Below are 16,660 nucleotides of genomic sequence, written 5' to 3' on the forward strand. Positions count from 1 at the left end.
CACACAAGACAGACTAAATACACACTGAAGACGGACAAAATACACACTAAATACACACAAGACAGACTAAATACACACCAAATATGCGTTCCTTTATTTTTCTGTTCTTGTTGTCAAGTCCTTGTTTTAAATGTTGCAAAGACGTCACTTCTACACGCTGAAAAAACGTGTGTGTGTCTGTACGTGTGTGTCTGTACTTGTGTGTCTGTACTTGTGTGTCTGTATTTGGCTGCGGGCTCCCGTGTGACGCAGCTGCCATTGTGTTTGTGCGATGTGCATGTGTTGTGTGCGTGTGTCGCACACAACACATGCACATCCATTTTTTTGCATATCTGCGAATTACACACACTGCTTCTTCGGCAAAGAGCCTGTCTGCAAATCCACAACACGTGCAGCGGAATGAATGAACTGCTGCACACGCTGCACACACGTGACCTTCAGTGAAGCTGCTGATCAGTCGATTCGTTTTCAAACATTAATCAACATCGATTTCGGGTAATTGTTGTATCGGTTTTGCGTCATTCCAGCTGCTAGAATTGGAATAGTTTCTGTTTGGTTGGTTACTAAATGTGTTTAAGTAGGTGAGGACGCCGTCTCAGACTTTGGTAAACACTCGGTTTTATTGACCAAACAACTGCTCGAGTAACCAGGAATCGGATTGATCTACGGTGGAAACAATTAATTGCGACTCTCGTCTGGAGCGCTGCTTTCCACGTGGCCTCTTCCAGTGAATCCATTCGCTAAATGCAATGCGACTGCATTGCAACTCCCAGAGCTCATTTTGGTACCTGGATGCACTCAAACTTTACCTGCAGAATAAGTCATTTAACTGTCTTTTAACTAAAACATAACGGGTCCCCTCGTAATGATTTCTTTTGGGTCTGTTTAACACTGTCAGATGAATCAGATCTCAGATCAGTTTGAGTAGAACGTGCTTAGTGCTCAGCTGCTGCTGGTTGTTCAGGATAAACTTTACAGCCTGTTACGAGCTGTGTTTTTCCCATCGTTTTCTTCTGGGACACTTTTCCGTTGTCAGCCAAGACGCGTTCAGGGTCCTCAGGACAAAGGGAGAGAACTGCTGAGTCCTGCTGATAAAATGCAGCACAACACTCCTGTTGTTGCAGGACCGAACGAGCGGAGCTTCTGAGCCTGAAGGCGCCGCGAGGGAGACGTCAGGTCTTTGTCCTCCGTGTCTTTAATCCGGGCCCCGGCCCCGGTCCGCATCCAGGTCTTCAGTCGGTCTCCCGGGGGGTCGGATCAGCACGTCACAGCTCATCCGAAGGTCAGAAGGTCCCGAGGCCTTCTTCATCCTCATTGTCGGCTTGATTTAACGTCTGCGGAGGGGGCAGAATAACTTGAACATCATGTAACAGGCAGGTTGAGCTTTATTTCACAGAGCGCATTGGATTTTTGGTGTGTTCAATCATCTTTATATTCAATTCAGTTTAATTTTATAACCCAATAACGCAAATGACAAATTTGGCTCAGAGGGCTTGAAAAAGAAAAAAACGATAGAACTTCATTGGTGCCATTTGAGGAGGTTGTTTTAATTTGAAAAGCATCAGCTGTTGGCAGTGTGGCTCTGATCATGTGATGCTCCGGAACACAAAAAATAACAATAAATGTTGTTTAGTATTTCCATCCATAATATTTGATCACTTGATCAATTACCATTTGTTACTTTGCCAAAGTAGGTTGTGAATTATGAGCTCATTTTGTCCCAAAGGAGGACGCAGTGTCCAAAACGAAGAGCTTAGATGTACATCTAAGAACAGATGTACCTTCAGTGATGTGGAGAAAACAGGTGTTTTATCAAAGGTGTCGCTTACGGTGGCCCTGAGGGTCAAAACACAACATTTCAGAAGACGACATTTCATAAACGCGACATAACACAAAAGTGACATTTTAATCAAGTAGCGTTTCACAAAGATAACGTTTCCCAAACAAACAGCACATTGACATTTGACAGAACGTAAAGACATTTCACTGACTATTACTTCACACATCTGACTAAGTGTGTGTGGCGATGTGTTTTTAGCCTCGGGGCCTCCACGCGGCTCTCACGGCGTTTGCCGGAGTAATGAGAGCTTATTGCAGCGCGACAAACCGGTTGTTAATATTTAAAGAGAGAGAGAGCGCTCCGCTGTCGCCTCACTTTATTACACTCTCTGCTCAGTTAGCAGCTCTCAGGGCTCCTATAAACAGTAATGATGTTTTCCTGCAGCCACACAGCTGCAGAGGGAACTGATTATTTAATACGCGAGTCACCGAGAGGTTCTTCACCGTCACCAGATTTCACCAGCACACAGAACTCGTTTTTTAAAATCAGTTTTATGTTGCTCAAACTTTTTCAGTTTTCATTTTCTGATCCACTTCAGAACCTGAAGCGAGGAGTTGAGTGATCGCTGAACTTTGTATTTGACCAACAGGCCGGATGACGTCATTCCCACCTGATTCCAGCTTTAACAACAACAACAACAACACCAGAGTGACATGTGACATGTGTGCCCAGCGAGACCATAGCTTGATCGTCATGTAACTTCATGGACGTTAGGTAGCGATGACTCATTGAGGAACATTGAGTATTTAACAGTGAAATATTTATTGCGAGGGTGGAAGAGGATGGATGGAAATGAGAGTATAAGATGGTGACTTTTCATCTCTTTTCGTTTTTATATTTATTTCTTATCGCATTGAATCGAATTCTTCGACCTGGTTTCTGTGTTTCATTGATTCGCCGACCAACTCACTTTACTTTACGACCATATTGTTTACTACTCGAGGTAGTTTTGGGGTATTACTTTCGTCAATGAGGAAAGTCCAGCTTGTCAGATGTGGTCTCGGTGGCGATCTGTTCTGGTCTAGATGGTTTTAAGCTTCCTCTCCCCGGGGGAGCTCGTCGTGTGAATACAAAGAAGAATCAATGACGCAGCAGAGCTAAAAATAACAGCAACCCGTCTCCGTTTCATTTAATGTGATGGGGACTTTTATCATTTGGGAGGATTGAGAACGTGAATCCAATCAACGACAGGAAGTGACCCTTTGACACGGAGGATTATTGTTATCAGGTTTGTCACGTTTCAGATTTAAAACATGGCTTCTGCTTCAGTCAGTGACTTCCTCCATTTCCCAGGATGCCCCGGGACAGACCCGACCCGCGGCGCCGCTCCTATTCAGCTGTGTTGAGCAGAAACGTTAATGAAGAGTCAGCTGTTTTTTTTTGTGTTGTACTCAGGAAACGATTCTTGCTTCAATCTGCAGAAACACAAACACTGTTTGGTTATAAAAGTTATTTTTGTGAAACACAGATATCAGTATGCCACAGGTCATCAGTATTCCTCTGGAAGTAAAGCGACGCGATGCGATCTGACTTGGAGGGAAATCATGTATTGTGAAGTAGAATTCCTCTCCTCTCGGGTTTGGCGCTTTGGGGATCTGCCCGTCTTGCCGTCGTCACGGCGACGTTCCTGCGTCACCCTGAGAAGAGAGAAGCAGAGCAGCTTTGATCTGACACCTCCTGGTGGCTTTTCTTCTTCTGTCGGTGGATCTAAAACCAAGACACCTGACTAACGCCACCTGAGATCAACAGTATTCAAAGGGTGTCGGGGAGAGACGACGCGAACTGAGACGATCGGGGCTTTGATTGCTCCGACATTCTGTGAAAAAAGTGATCTGATATCAGTGAAAACGTCTACGTCTATGAAGTGTAGTTTTATTAACAGAAAAACCAAAAACTCCCCAAATGAGTCCTGATGCATTTGTCCCTCTGCAAAATGAGTGAAATTCTTCAAGAAGTCCTGAAACGATCAGTCAATTCATTCATTTGTCCACTCGCTGAATAAGAAGTAATCTTAGAATTGATTAATCGTTTATCTGAAATCTATAAACCACATACAGTTGTTGTTGATCCGTGTACCTGTGAAACCAAACAAATACACGTCTTAATGAAGAAGTAAGTCATCAATGACTGTATTAACGTCTCCGTCATTGGTCACCTTTGATTAATTCAATTTAATTCATTTTCTTTTGTAACGCCCAAAATCGCAAATTACACATTTGCCTGAGGGGGCTCTACAGTCTGTACACATGAGACATCCTCCGTCCCGAAGGCCTCTTCCATGGGGAAAAAGAAACCTGAGGGAGAACGTCAGAGGAGGATCCCTCTCCTGATGGACAGACTACAAAGGATGCTCTGTGTACAGAATGAACAATGTAAAATATGCACAATACATTCAATTCCTATGACAGAAATGATTCAAATGATTGTGAGTAGTAAGCCGGATGTACGACAGGACCACTGCAGGGACAACCACCATCAGATAGAAGCACCGTCCACAGAAGCCTGTGGGGAGGGAAAGCACAGGAAAGAGGAGCTTGAAAACTGAAGGCTTCCATCCTACTTTTTAAAACTCTAGGAACAACAAGTAACCCAGCATCTGTGGAGCGCAGCTGCCTTGTAGGGCAATAAGGCGTTACAAGCTCTTTAAGATAAGACGGTGCCTCACCAGCAAGTGCCTTGTAGGTGAGAAGTACCTTAAATTCTATTCTTGATTTAACGGGGAGCCAGTGCAGAGTTAATACAGGAGTGATATGATCCCTTTTCTTAGTTCTTGTTAATACAGGTGCTGCCGCATTCTGAATCAACTGGAGAGGCTTAAGAGATTTACAAGAGCAGCCCGATAACAAAGAATTACAGTAATCCAGTCTGGAAATAACAAACGCATGAACTCATTTTTCTGCATCACTTTGAGACAGGAAGTTCCTGATTTTCGATATATTACGATAAAGAAGAAATAAGATTATATTAAAACATTGAGGAGTTTCAGTCGTTTGACATCTTCAGTGAAGTTGAGCAAGGATCAAATTGTTGATGTTCGGCCTGAAGACAAACGATGACATCACAATAAATCAGCAGTTTTCTGAATTTTAAACCAAAAGGACAAATAGATGTTTTGTTGATGGTTCTGTCCGGATTTTTGGTTCCAAGTGTCCGTAACGCCTGACTGATGCCTGACACGTTGTTCTCCTGCACAGAACCGGTTCCACCTGCAGATGGCGATGGGGGTTCCAGAGTCCGGTCTGTCCAACCTGCTGCTGACGGTTCTGCAGCGGTCCGGTTGGAGGGAGGGCACCGTGGTTCTGTGCCGGGGCTGGGAGGAGGCTCGGGGTCTCCTGCGGCTGCTGGACAGCGGCAGCTGGAGCGGTGCATCGTGGGACGGCGGGGGCGCAGTCACCTGGCACGTGCGCGCCCTCCTTAACCTGACGCAGTCGGCGCACGACGACACTCAGATCCACGACTTCCTGTCGCGGCACTTCCGACAGAACCAGCCCTCGCCCGCATCGGTGCTGCTGTTCGGAGCCGACCCGCAGTGCGCGGCGGCGGTGCTGCGCAGCGCTCAGGACCTGGGCCTCACATTACCCATGGTGCACTGGGTGCTGGGCCAGCCACTCAGCCCCGACGCACTGCACGCCATCGGGCTGCCCCTCGGCCTGCTGGCCTACGGGGAGGTGGAGAGGAAACCGCTCGACTTCTACGTCAGCGACGCCCTGCAGCTCGTCACCAGGGCCATCGCCGCGGCGACGTTGGTACGGCCGGACCTGGCGCTGATCCAGAACATGGTGAACTGCTACGACAAACCCAACAAACACGAGGTGCCGTCCTCCGGACAGTACCTGTCCAGGTGAGAACCAAAACGAGCTGGTCCGTTTCTTAGTGTTGGGTTAGGGTTTAGGGGTTAGGGTTAGGGGTTATGGTTAGGGGTTAAAGTTAGGGGTTTGGGGTTTGGGTTTGGGGTTAAGGTTAGGAGTTAGGGGTTAGGGTTTAGGGGTTAGGGTTAGGAGTTAGGGGTTAGGGGTTAAGGTTAGGGGTTAGGGGTTAGGGGTTGGGGTTAAATTTAGGGGTTAGGGGTTAAGGTTAGGAGTTAGGGGTTAGGGTTAGGGGTTAGGGTTGGGGGTTATGATTAGGGGTTAGGGGTTAGGGGTTAATGTTAAGGGTTAGGGGTTGGGGTTAAAGTTAGGGGTTAGGGGTTATGGGTTGGGGTTAAAGTTAGGGGTTTTGGGTTTGGGTTTGGGGTTAAGGTTAGGAGTTAGGGGTTAGGGTTAGGGGTTAGGGGTTGGAGGAGCCTTCTGATAATTACTTCCTCTGCTATATAACTGTGATGAAATACCTTCCTGACCTCAATGCGCCCAAGCACACAGAAATAATTGGTGTTGGTGCGACCTACGTCTCCAACAGCAGCAGTAGATTTACAATCAGTGTTCATTAGCAAATGTAATCAGTGAAACATTAACACGTATTCCTCATTTTACTCCTAATGAGTTCTGATATTTCTCCAGCAAAACGCCCTGAATGTTAATTATTTTCTCGCAAAACCGTGGCTTCATGCAGACAGTTGTGTGTTATCAGTGAAGGGGAAACTTCATCTCTACCTCTCAGATAGGAGGAGTTAAGACTTTACGACCCGAGAGCAAATTGATTTCCATTTTCATTAACAAATTTATCTGGCTTTCTAACATAAACATGTTGGGCTTGCTTTTATATTACTTCATACAACAAATGCATTTCATTCCTTAAAAGATAAAGAATAACAACACGTCTCAAACTTGACAATGGCATTGTTGCCATTTGTTCCCCCAAGTACTTTTCTATTTTGAATTTCTCTTCCAGTCTGTAATGACCCCTGATCGTTAAGAAACCACAACCGTGCTTCGCAGTCGGGCGCAAATTACTTTGGGTTGCCATTTTTTATGGGCCCTCTGCAGTCCATTCAGTAGTGGACTTAAGATGTTAAAACTGTGAACCTGTTCAAACAGTGTTGACTTTTCAATAACCTTCCTTTCTTTTTTAAAGTCTGATGCAGCTTTTCCAACGTTCATTTTAGCTCGTTTAGGGCTCCTTTAATTGTGAAACCACAACACTTGCGAGAAACTCCGACAAAGCGCAGGAAGATCTCCAAAGAGGAGCATGAGACACTGCCATGAGCCAGAAAATTCTGAGATCTGCAGGGGACATTTAGACCTGCAGGGGACACTTAGATCTGCAGGAGATGCTGAGATCTGCAGGGGACACTTAGATCTGCAGGAGACACAGAGATGAGTTGCAGGAACAACACAGACCCCAAGCTTCAGGATAGACTGTGACAATCTTTAGGAGACCCTGGGATGAGCCGTGGGAATCACTGGGTTCTGTGCTGCAGACTCAGCCGTTGTTGGAGAGTCTGACAGCAGCAGGAAGCGAGACAATCTGCAGGTTTGAGGGGTATTAAAGGTTTAACTGCTGCATTCAGTTTAGTGACAGAAAAGATCAAACACATTCACGGGAAATGAAATTACACTCAGACTGAGAGATAAAAACCTCTGAGGACGGATTATCGGCTGCAGCAGGAGAAAAGAACAAAAGATGAAAGAGAGAGCGTGAGGAGAAACGGAAACATACGAATGTTAATATGAAGTCAAATCACACTCATCACACTGACATCTGAATGTGGAAGAGTCTTCAAACTGAATGAATAAATAAAATGACATATTAACATGATGTTCGGATGACAAATCAAGTGTCTCTATCTTCTTGTGAAAATACTATATATGTGTATAGTGGTTATGCTTCTCAGATCAAATATTACATTTTAAATAAATTGCGTCTTATACCTAAATATTTGCCTTCAGTTATACATTTAAACAGCGTGGTGGGACTAATCTGATATGACCAGATTGATCTTTTTAAATGTCAACAACAACTTGCTTCTTATCTTTTGCCTTGTTTTATTGTGCAAATGGGAGGTTTTAGCAGAAGAATCCAAAGAAAGTAAGTTCTTACAATATCAAACCCCAGTGCGCAAAGATCTGAAAGAATTCTTTTTTAAGAGACCCACCCGAGCCTGATATAATTCAAAGACCACGTTTGGTCTGTGTGTGTGCTAGCTGATATTATTTCTTTGTTTTCTTGTTTTTCTGTCCTACAGGTTCCTCTCCAACACGTCTTTCTCCGGTCTCACAGGTCCCGTCCGAGTCCACCAGAACAGGTCTCAGGTCCTCACCTCGCAGCGTTTCCACATCTGGAGCTTGCGACGGGACGCGCTGGGTCAGCCCACCTGGGTGACGGTGGGCAGTTGGGAGGGAGGCCAGCTCAAGGTGGAGGACCAGGGAGTCTGGCAGGGCCCCAAACCTCGCCACAGGACCGACGGCGTGAGTGGGAGGACGAGGGGCCGCTGGAAGCCGGGGATGCCGGTGGTGGGGAATCGGGTTCGGGTGGTGACCCTGGTGGAACATCCTTTCGTTTTCACGCGGGACGTGGACGAAGAAGGAAGCTGCCCGGCCGGGCGCTACTGCCTGGACGCCAGCACCAACAGCTCGGATACTTTGGAGAAAATCTTCATGGAGGTGGCCGGGGGCAACAGCAGCTCCCTGCCCGCAGAGCACAACAAGTGTTGCTACGGATACTGCATCGACCTGCTGGAGAAACTGGCCGAGGACCTGGGCTTCGAGTACGACCTTTACATCGTGGGAGACGGGAAGTACGGGGCGTGGAAGGGGGGCCGCTGGACCGGGCTGGTGGGAGATCTTCTGAACGGGCTGGCAGACATGGCCGTGACCTCCTTCAGTATTAACTCCGCTCGGAGCCGGGTGATCGACTTCACCTCGCCCTTCTTCTCGACCAGCCTGGGCATCCTGGTGCGCAGTAAGGACACTGCGGCCCCCATCGGAGCCTTCATGTGGCCCCTGCACTGGTCCATGTGGGTGGGCATCTTCGTGGCGCTGCACATCACCGCCCTTTTCCTTACGCTTTACGAGTGGAAGAGTCCGTATGGCATGACGCCTCACGGACGCAACAGGGTGAGGGTGTTTTCATACTCGTCTGCTCTCAACCTGTGCTACGCCATTCTGTTCGGACGCACCGTCTCCTCCAAGACGCCAAAGTGTTGGACGGGTCGGTTTCTGATGAACCTGTGGGCCATCTTCTGCCTGCTGGTGCTGTCCAGCTACACCGCCAACCTCGCCGCAGTGATGGTGGGGGAGAAGACTTTTGAGGAGGTGTCAGGAATCCACGATGCCAAGGTGAGAAAGTCTTCTTTTAATTCCATCATCATTCACACAGTCTGTCAAACTTTGTAGTTTTTCTGCTAACGTCAAAATGTGAGTTTAACAGGAGCCAATAACTTCTCCCATGGAGCTCCTCTTTAAAGATGGAGAGCAGAAGGAGGAAAGAGAGCCGCTTAGTGTATCATAAGACGTCCTCCAGCAGTCTTGACCTGTAGCAACGTAATTCGGGGCTGGTCTAGGGCAAACCTGAGCCAGCCCTGACTATAAACCTGAGCCAGCCCTGACTATAAACCTGAACCAGCCCTGACTATAAACCTGACCCAGCCCTGACTATAACCCTGAGCCAGCCCTGACTATAAACCTGAGCCAGCCCTGACTATAAACCTGAACCAGCCCTGACTATAAACCTGAGCCAGCCCTGACTATAAACCTGAGCCAGCCCTGACTATAAACCTGAGCCAGCCCTGACTATAAACCTGAGCCAGCCCTGACTATAAACCTGAGCCAGCCCTGACTATAAACCTAAACCAGCCCTGACTATAAACCTGAGCCATCCCTGACTATAGACCTATAAACTCTACAGCATGAAGCATCTCCTGCAACTACAGCTCGTGGTGAAAAAACAATGTGAAACAAAGCGATTCTGACCTCAGATGTCTGCATTATTGTAAACATTAGTTATTTTATCTTGCCAACCTTTTTTTAAAGAAACTCTCAAGTGACATTTAAACTTACTTACTAATTCATCCAATTCTATTTATCAAGCTTTAGCTTCTGGATGTGGTCCGAGGTCAGATGCATGGGATGAAATTATCTGATAATTCAGTGTTAAAAGATGTAAAATGGAAAACAAATCATAACTACACTGATAGAAATATTCGATCCGTGTTTGGCTTCAGTCTTAGCTGCTGAGCTGTGACTCGTTATTCATTTACTTTCTGTTTCCTGTTGTGAATTAATTACACATTAAACCTGTTCTTTGGATCACCTGCGTCCTCATAATTACACTTTTAATTCTGCAGCTAATTGAAGCATGAAATATGTTTGTGAGTGTTTGCGAGTGACCGTTTGCGCGCGTGTGTGTGTAGGTATTAAGGTGTGTTAGCTTTTGTTTTTAACGTGCAGACTGTAGCTTCCAAAGCATCAGTGTCATGTAATGTATGAGCATGTATTTTTGATCGCTTGTTTCTGTAATTAACTACTTCGTCTCCTTCCTCTTCTTCGTTAATGTTCCAGCTGCATCATCCGTCGCGGGGTTTTCGTTTCGGGACGGTGAGGGAGAGCAGTGCAGAGGATTACATGAAGAAGAGTTTTCCAGAGATGCACGAATACATGCGGCGCTTCAACGAGCCAACAACACCCGAAGGAGTGGCCACTCTCAAGTAAGAGAATGCAGGAGAACCGACGCAGAGATAATGTGGCACTACATTACAGGTCATTTAGCTGAGGCTTTTATTCAAAGCAACTTACATTACATTTTTATCCCATGGCGTTTTACATTTTTGCCTGGGGAGCAATTAGGGGGCAATCAGGGACACTTCAACTTGGGACATGGGGTAGCCGGGACTCGAACCACCAACATTGTGGTTCCCAGCACACTCTCTCTACCCCTGCGCCTCGACGACCCACCAACAGTTGCTGTTGCCGTAGTAACAGTAATACACATGCATGTAATACACATGCATTCAGCCTGTAGCTAAAGAAACTGTGTTGCTCTGTATCGAGTTTCTGTCTGTAGATGCCGTAGTAACTTCATTACTCTGTGTCGATTGACGTAGTTTCTGACTGCAGATGCTATAGTAACGGTGTTGCTCTGTGTCGATGGACGTAGTTTCTGTCTGTAGTTTCCATAGTAACGGTGTTGCTCTGTGTCAATAGATGTAGTTTCTGTCTGTAGTTTCCTTAGTAACCGTGTTGCTCTGTGTCGATGGACGTTTCTGTCTGTAGATGTCTTAGTTACCGCGTTGCTCTGTGTCGATTGACGTAGTTTCTGTCTGTAGTTGCCATAGTAACGGTGTTGCTCTGTGTCAATAGATGTAGTTTCTGTCTGTAGTTTCCTTAGTAACCGTGTTGCTCTGTGTCGATGGACGTAGTTTCTGTCTGTGGTTGCCGTAGTAACAGCGTTGCTTTGTGTCGAATGACGTAGTTTCTGTCTGTAGTTGCCGTAGTAACAGCGTTGCTTTGTGCCAAATTACGTAGTTTCTGTCTGTAGTTGCCGTAGTAACAGCGTTGCTTTGTGTCGAATGACGTAGTTTCTGTCTGTAGTTGGCGTAGTAACAGCGTTGCTTTGTGTCGAATGACGTAGTTTCTGTCTGTAGTTGCCGTAGTAACAGTGTTGCTTTGTGTCGAATGACGTAGTTTCTGTCTGTAGTTGCCTTAGTAAACGCGTTGCTCTGTGTTGAAGGACAGATCCTCCTCAGCTTGACGCCTTCATCATGGACAAAGCTCTCCTGGATTACGAGGTTTCCATCGACGCCGACTGTAAACTTGCAACAGTTGGGAAACCGTTTGCTATCGAAGGTGAGAAGAAATGTTCGTGTGTTTGTGTGTGAACCGTTATTCTGTCTTTGTGAGGACATGTAAATATCTAGTAGCTATGATCAATGTATGTATTCCGTATTACAAACTTTCGATTCGTTCCTGGTTTTTCCACCATTCAGTTCCATCAGCTTTTTATTGAAACGGGTTTCATGAAGTTTCATCATCAACTGCATCTCCACCAATCAGTCTCCCTGCAGACTCTCTGACAGTTTCCCACTTTAAAGAGTCGTTCTGAGCTTTTTCCTCCTGCAGAGACTTTGCTGAGAAAACTGTGTCAACACCGTCAATCAACCCTGTTTACACATTGTGTACACTACAGTATTAAATGCACTGCATCCGCAGAGAAGATTTCCTCATAGTTATTCCGAGTGCTCTTCATCAATGAGGAACCAGAGTACTTTTTTAATATGTATTTTTTTAATTGTTCACGTTGTGATATATTTGTGTTGTCCTTGTTTATTTTGCTTCAGGTTATGGCATCGGTCTGCCCCAGAACTCCCCCCTGACCTCCAACATCTCAGAATTCATCAGCAGGTACAAATCGGAAGGCTACATGGACCTGCTGCACGACAAGTGGTACAAAGTGGTTCCCTGTGGGAACCGTGTGTTCGCCGTCACAGAGGTCAGTCTCAGACTGTGTGTGTGTGTGTGTGTGAGTCTTAATACACAGCAATGGACACTTTTTTTCTGTCCTATTTATTGGATAAAATAGAAAGAGTAGTACAGTTTAGTCGTGGCTCGTCTGCTCAGCTGCTGCCCCCTGCAGGACGCAACCCGAGGATTCACTTGTCTCACCCGAATGTCCCTGTGAAAACCAGATGTTCACAACAGTCACATTGTGGGAGTGAATCAGCTCAGCTAATGGGATTTAAAATGGAAACACTCAAGTAGAGATCTTCCTCAATACATGTGTCGATCAAAGAAACCTTGCAATTAGAACACTGTAAATATCTGACGAACTATCTGTCTCCTTCCTGTCTCTGTCAGACCCTTCAGATGGGCATCAGTCACTTTTCGGGGCTCTTTGTGTTGCTGTGCGTCGGCGTGGGCGGAGCCCTGCTGACGCTGGCAGGCGAACACGGTTTCTACCAGCTCGCCCTGCCGTACATCCGCCGCCGACAGAAGCTCAAGTACTGGCTGCACACCTCGCAGGTGAGACTCCAAACGTGGAAAACCTCCTGCTGCAGAACCATCATCTGGCCTTCAAGTAGGTTTGAGCAGGGGCATGAAGGAGGGAGAAGGAGTGTTGAGAGCATTAAAGAGGTGCAGATGAGTCATTGACGGGGTTGAAGAGGTTCTAATCAGTGGGGAAGATGTCCAAAGGACGCGTGAAGGTGATTGAATAGCTTCAAGGAGGTGCAGAAGATCATTAACCACTGGAAACACAGCTGTCTTTTAAATGAGCGCATATACGATTCTGTTGTTCCTGTTCAGAGGAAAATGTCTCTCTGTCTGTGTGTTTGGCAGAAAATCCACCGAGCTCTGAATATGACGTATGAAGACGTAAAGAGGAAGCAAGCTGAAAAAGAGAAAAGGTTTGACTTCAAGTTAATAGAAATTACTTCGTTCGGTTTTTTTCCAGTTAAGGTATGATGAGAAACTGATATTAAACTAAATGGTGATGAAGTCATCTGTCATCTGCAGTTAAAGGATGAACTGTGACTCTGTTCCCGTTCAGCTGTGACCTCCAGAAGCCTCAGCCCCCCTGCGGCCTCCCCGCTGCGCCGGCCCCCGGGGCCTCGGCCAAGTGGAGCAACGAGGACGGTAAGGCCGCCGCTAAGGACGCCCGAGACTTCAAACAAGTCCAATTCCACCTGGAGACCCTCAACACCCGCCGCCTGCTCGCTAGCATCGGTACCTCCGACGCCAAGGGGGGAGGGGCCAAATCCGAAGGGCAGGGGCCGGCGAAGGCGGGGCCTAACAGCCGGCAGTGTGAGAACGGAGGGCCGGCGGTGTCACTGGCCAGCCTCCTCCACTCACGATCTTCGGCATCCTCCGCTTCGGCCGCCTCCTCCGCCCAACACAATACCTCTGTGCCTCCCCCTGCGCCTCCCTCTGTCGCCGTCGGAGTCCCCACCGCGGCCGTTGCCCCTCCCCCCGTGGCGGTGGCTCCACCCCGGCCCGGTGAGCTGCAGGAGCTACAGGAGCAGATCGACCAGATGAGGGAGAAGCTGAGGACGGCTCTGGCCAGGAGGGCAGAGATCCAGACGAGCCTGGCCAAACCCGTCGCCACGGCAACCAACAACCTGAGTGCAGTTACCACAACCACGATGACAACAACCGCGGCGCCGCCCAGCGCCCCGCCCCCCAGCGCCCCGCCCCCCAGCGCCCCGCCCCCTATTGCCCCAGTAATGCCTTTCCCTGCCAACACTAAGTGCGTGACGACCATGACGGACCCACCTCACAAAGTCCTGTCCAAAGTCCGGCCCTTCCACAGCAGACTGGCCAATCAGAGGTGATGCTGACTGCACGGGTCACATGACTCTCTACACACAGCGGCCATTTTGAAACACTGAAAGGATTTTATTTTTAAATGCCAAAGTTAAGCAGGAGCTCACTCAGATATGCCAATAAGGCCACAGGGGGGTCATTTGTTCAGCTGTAAAATAAACTATACTTGTATTATAATGTGTTTGTACATTACAGACTTCTAACTCAAACTCAGTGAGTCATGCATGGGGGGACTTCAATACAACCCAATGAGACCTTCTATCACGTGGTAGTAAAATCACATTTGCGGTATTTACAAGGTTTGGTTGACAGATTAATGAATGGACTTTCATAAATATACAAGTTATTGAAATAGGTTTCAAATGAAGTTGGTTTGAGAATTGAACACCTTTTATATTGCATTTTAACACAGTTGAAAATGTTTTAGAACATAGAAAGAATTCTACAAAATGATCAAATAACATAAATCCACCTCCAAAAAGATTAGGCAGGTGTAATAAACCCTTATGTTGAGCATATGAACCAAAAATCACTTAAAAAAGAATTGTACAGTTATGTATAATATTCCAGAAATATGTTTATTGTTCAACATCAAATTCCAGAACGGAAAACTATGATTCCTCTAAATTAAGGGGCACAATTAAATCTAACAAATAAGCTATTAAAATGAGTCCTAATGTACTTGTTTTGGAACAGTAATGTGTTGTAATTTTAATCGCTGGATGTTCAGGGCCAAATAAGCTGATTTTTAAGGCAATTTCCTTCAATTTCCCGATTCAAATGGCCACAGTTTGGGACGTCAGCAAGTAAAAATATATGAGTCACTTTACAAACATTTGGAGTAAATGGGGATCCTCAGACTGTTTAGAATGTCGGTGAATCTAAAGTTTTTCAGGTTTTTTTGTAGAAACAAGACTTACTGTGAGGCAAGTTTAGCAAACATCCGAGGAATAACCCCAGTGAACACAAAAAAAACCAACCAGCGGGAGGCTGTGATCGCTTACAAGAAGTAGTGAGGTCTTTCTGTGGAGGGAAGTGACACCACTTTCATGTTACATTGCAAAGATTATAGTTTAATAAAATAACAATACAGTTGCTACTTAATTAAAGAACCTCCATCCATTAATGAAGGTGCAAATTAATTTGTTTGACCCAAATATAGTTGGTTACTTGATTATCTGCACAGTGTAAAAACAACCACAGATTTTTTGTTCCAAAGTTGAGGCCCAAGCTGAACGTGATCCCGTATTCGCCATCAGGACGTCTCCGCTCTGAACGACTTGCTTGACGAAATAAAGCCACTGTAGTTTATTATTGTTAGAATTTCCATTTTTTATGTATTTTATTTCATTTCTTTTGTTCTCATTTTTTCATTAAATGAATTGCTTTGTTTGGTTTGGTTGTTTTATGTTTTTGCTTTGTGACATCACACACACGTATGCATCTCTATGACTTTTCCATTTAAAAATATTAACATATTAATATTATTTGCAGGGATGTAATGAGCTCAACCCCACAAGGCAGCCCAGCCATAGCCAACCAAGAAAGAAAAGGCACTTAAGATAATAGATAACGTCTATTGATTCGGGACAGAGGAGGTCGTATGTGTACAGACTATAAAGCCCTCTGAGGCAAATTTGTAATTTGCAATTTTGGGCTATACAAAATAAAATGAATTGAATTGAATTGATTCGTATTTACATCAGTCTGGAATAGCCATGTTTAAGATGAATATTAAAAGCTATTTACAGACTCTAAAATGCACACGAATCCTAATTAGTTCCAGTAACATCTATTTAAAGGAGTGACTAGGCTGCTTTGGAAAAGATTCTGGTTGTGTTGAAACAACTACTTTTGTTTCTGTGTGAAATCACTACGTTAGTTACGAAACTAGTGTAAGAAAAAAATCTAGTCATGTAACAGAACTAGAACTAAGAAGTAAAATAAATGAATGTTGACTTGGTTTTACACAGGACACAAACCCCCCTCTGGAAAAGTCCTGTGTTGATCTGAGGAGGAGCAGGTTTTACTGTGACAGACCAGGTGAGACCGAACGTCCCCGCAGGTTCAATCTACTCGTCTTCCTCGGTTTGTTTCTGTGATGCGTTCACTTCCCTTTCTGTTCGACTAGTGGGCTGTGAGGCGTTCGCTGACCCATGTGTTTCTGTGAAAAGTGAAGCGGAGGATGTTTGTGTTGAGCAAAGGACTCCGAGTGGTTTGTGATATTTCTGTTCATTTCGATCTTCACATATTTTTTGAAAAATTAAAAAGGGAATAAGTGTGTTACCAAATCAAGAGTGTCGTTATATTTGTATCTAAAAAAAACACACAAAAAACACATTGCAAATGTTTCCAGTTCTTATGACAAATTAAAAAAAATATTATGGACTTTAATATCTGAAAATTGACCTTGAGAGAAATACGGAATATTAAAAATCATGTTAATATGAATAAAGTAAACAAACATCTGTTAAATATAACTTTATGTTAGATAAAAAGTTCATCGGTTCATTTGCATTTGATCGACTAGCCGTTTATAGTTCTTGGGCTATAAACTGGATCTACAGAGACTACATCACTGTTTACACTGGATTCAAACTGGTTGTGTTGGATCCACAAAGACCACATG

General features: G+C 45.5%; 1 protein-coding gene across 1 annotated transcript in view; it reads left to right on the forward strand.

Annotated features, from left to right (window-relative positions):
• The window catches only part of grin3bb (glutamate receptor, ionotropic, N-methyl-D-aspartate 3Bb), a 26,978-nt gene extending 10,656 nt beyond the window's left edge, over window positions 1–16,322 (forward strand). Inside the window, exons 2-9 of the mRNA XM_040183313.2 lie at window positions 5,035–5,681; window positions 7,962–9,054; window positions 10,276–10,421; window positions 11,444–11,559; window positions 12,051–12,202; window positions 12,568–12,732; window positions 13,048–13,115; window positions 13,259–16,322. Of these exons, the coding sequence (XP_040039247.2) occupies window positions 5,035–5,681; window positions 7,962–9,054; window positions 10,276–10,421; window positions 11,444–11,559; window positions 12,051–12,202; window positions 12,568–12,732; window positions 13,048–13,115; window positions 13,259–14,039 (3,168 nt within the window). The 3' untranslated portion in view covers window positions 14,040–16,322. The remainder of the gene's footprint in view (window positions 1–5,034; window positions 5,682–7,961; window positions 9,055–10,275; window positions 10,422–11,443; window positions 11,560–12,050; window positions 12,203–12,567; window positions 12,733–13,047; window positions 13,116–13,258) is intronic.
• Window positions 16,323–16,660: the final 338 nt, after the last annotated feature.

This window comes from Gasterosteus aculeatus, chromosome 8 (genome assembly GCF_964276395.1).
Source record: "Gasterosteus aculeatus chromosome 8, fGasAcu3.hap1.1, whole genome shotgun sequence".
NCBI classification, from domain to species: Eukaryota; Metazoa; Chordata; class Actinopteri; order Perciformes; family Gasterosteidae; genus Gasterosteus; species Gasterosteus aculeatus.